The 2,979-nt window shown below is 33.2% G+C and overlaps 1 protein-coding gene across 1 annotated transcript; it reads right to left on the reverse strand.

Moving 5' to 3' along the window:
- Positions 1 to 2,128: 2,128 nt before the first annotated feature.
- LOC121223588 (pentatricopeptide repeat-containing protein At2g01860) lies at positions 2,129 to 2,973 on the reverse strand. Its single transcript, XM_041105345.1, has one exon. It carries the CDS (start codon positions 2,875 to 2,877, stop codon positions 2,209 to 2,211), a length of 669 nt encoding a protein of 222 aa, XP_040961279.1. The 5' UTR covers positions 2,878 to 2,973; the 3' UTR covers positions 2,129 to 2,208.
- Between the last annotated feature and the right edge of the window lie 6 nt (positions 2,974 to 2,979).

Genomic DNA, 2,979 nt, shown 5'->3' on the forward strand with positions numbered 1-2,979 from the left:
TTTCCAGTCTTCCATAGATTTAAGTAGCATTTTTTTATCAATACTATTGGGGGGAGAGTGCAAGATGATGGGTTTCTGTTACTCAGTGTTAGCCTTGCATATTTGTGGGATTTTATCTCAATAATGTGTGGCGTCTTTTATGCAGTAGTTTGAGGCACGACATAAATACTCATGGATTCTTCTACATTTCCTATACTAACATGTTTAGGAATTTGAATGAAATTGTGTAATAAAATGTGAATTATGATTAAGTGAATGAATGTCTGGAAGTTTCCATGGCCTTAAATGTTGGAAACAATTGGTTTGAAAAGTTAAGGTTTAATAAGCCTCTTAGTCATAGAGTTCAATATTAATTAGTAATCTGCTGGTGAAATTTAATTGTCATAGAATGATAATAAGCTCGATTTAGTATATGTGAATTTAATTTAGTATATGTGAAATGTGTTATCAACGAGGAAAATATGTTAATATAACCATTTGTATCATAATATGTGGAAATGTGTCTTCTCATATGAATGAAGGTTTGACTATATATATGAGTTTATAATGACCCTTCTCGGAATTGGCTATGTGAAAGTTGCTAAATAAATTAATTTGTAACCCTCAGCTTGTTGAAATTATAATGAGAACCATGAGAATGTTTATATGGCCTGTGCTAAAATATGTAATTGTGTGTATATGCGAAGCATTAAATATGTGAGATTAGATAAAGAATTGTCTAAACATTCTCTGATTTTTATGAACCTTAAATACGTCTCTCTATAAATAATAAATATATTGTTGGTCTAAATAGATATAAGTTATCTATGAATATAATTTGCCCTAGTAAATTTAATAGAATGATAGGATAAGATTGACATACCAATAGGAATTTAGATGCACACTTTATCATTATTTAATGCCTTCAGGATTGAACTTTGGTGCACTAAAGTGTATTTGGAGGTTTTGCAGTTATGTGCTCATGTGATGGGAGGTTTTGCACTTCGATGCACTCTTGTATGCTTGGTTAGATTTGTGTTTAAGTTCTCTCTGGTTGTCTCTAATGGGACCTCGTGTATCCGAATCATTTTGCTATAGTTTACTAATAGCTATAAACTTAATAAGATGAAAAGAAATTGAATAAATGAGTAAATTAGTATTGAATGTGTTATAAACATTTGAGGCATAAATGGATGATATATCTAAGATGATTATGTTGAATGATTAAGTGTTTAACAATGAAGGAAAATCATGGACAATTTATAAGTGTAAGGATCATAAGATAAATATATGAGCATGAAGCTTTTGGTTATGTATGCTCCTAATAAAGGAAATAAAAATGTAATGTTTGACTTATATTTGCAACAAATGGACAATTAGCTAAAAGCGAATCTTATATATGATTGCGTTAAAATCATGTTCCATTTTTCTTAAAGCAATTGCCATTTAAATAATTTCTATTCAAAAAATCATTTCATTAGTATTATGTACATTTTGAGATATTTTTAACTTTTAAATTTTAATCTCTGTTTAATCTACAAATAATTATTAGTCGATAGACATGATAGTTCAAAATAATAAAGAAAATCAAATTAGACTTGTTTTATATTTAACTTGATGGAAGAATATTAAAAATACAGTAATTATATATGTTGCTCATGCCCTCGATAGCCCAAGCAACACCAATATAACCAGTTCCAGAACCAACGGAAGAAAGAATATGTTTGATTATTATTATTGATAATAGCACGACTACGAACGATCTAAAGAAATAAAAGAGCACCAATGAGCTTAGCAACGATCTCTATGAAAAGACCATCACTTAAGCTCTACCACATCCCACAACAAGGCCGGTGGTTGGTGTACGTAGTCCCTCGCATGTTGCTCATCAACTCGGCATTGTCTAATAATGATGTTTTCCATTGCCGGTGGTGGGTGTACGTAATATAAAGCAACGCCTACTTCCAACCATGCCATGCATTTAGATATTGCCTGAATATTTCAATCAAAATCCATTTCCAAATCATATACATAACAGCACACAAACAATCCAAACTAAGTTATATTAAATTTGATTTAAACATTGATGGGCAAAAATTTGTAAGATGTAATGATACAAAAAAGAAAAGGGTTAGATTAACAGTTATCATCACAGGAAGATGCCGATTTATAATAAACATGAGAATGGCGAAATAAATCAACAGTTTAACACCAAAATTCATAACCTAACTAACCTAAAATGTCTTTCTCAAGTTTTGACAAATTTAACAAGGTACGTTTATCTAATGAAAAACCCGCCATACTGGCCTCCTTACAAACCTCCTTACACTTGCCCACCCTCCCTGCAACCATATACATATTAATCAAGTCACGATACATATCATATGTTGGAGAGAAACCCGCTTCCTTGAGTTTGGAAAAATATCTCACTGCTCTTGCCAAATCCTTCAGGCCAATAAAAAGCTTTATTACTACACGATAAGCAGGAAGATCCAAGAGACATTCCCTGGCCTCCATTTCCCAAACCAGAGCTAATGCTTCCATGTACTTGTTCTCAGAATAACGACTATGAAGCAATGTTGTGTACATCACCACACTGGGGTCACGCCCTGATTGCTTGAACCAGTAAAACAAGCTCTCCACAATCTCAAACTTCCTATGCCTAATGCAAACCTTCATGATCGCTGTACAGTCCTGCTGACTCAAATTCAAATCATCTCTTTCTCCAAGATCACCCAGTAACTCCTCTACAAGGATGTGTTTATCAGGATTCTTTCCAAGCTCCAATATTAGCTTTGCGTAAATGCCTGTATCCAGCATTCTTTTACTTTGCTTCACAACCGAAAGAAGCTTCCATGCAAGGTTCAAGCTTCCACCTTTAACAAATCCTTTCAACATTGCCTCAATCAGACTACGATTGGTCGAGCTCGTGAACTTCTCCAAGTTGACGGGCAATTTTAATTCACGCTTCCTAGCCAATACTTCAACAGTTGAAGTCAA

The sequence above is a fragment of the Gossypium hirsutum genome, chromosome D11 (genome assembly GCF_007990345.1).
Source record: "Gossypium hirsutum isolate 1008001.06 chromosome D11, Gossypium_hirsutum_v2.1, whole genome shotgun sequence".
NCBI lineage: Eukaryota > Viridiplantae > Streptophyta > Magnoliopsida > Malvales > Malvaceae > Gossypium > Gossypium hirsutum.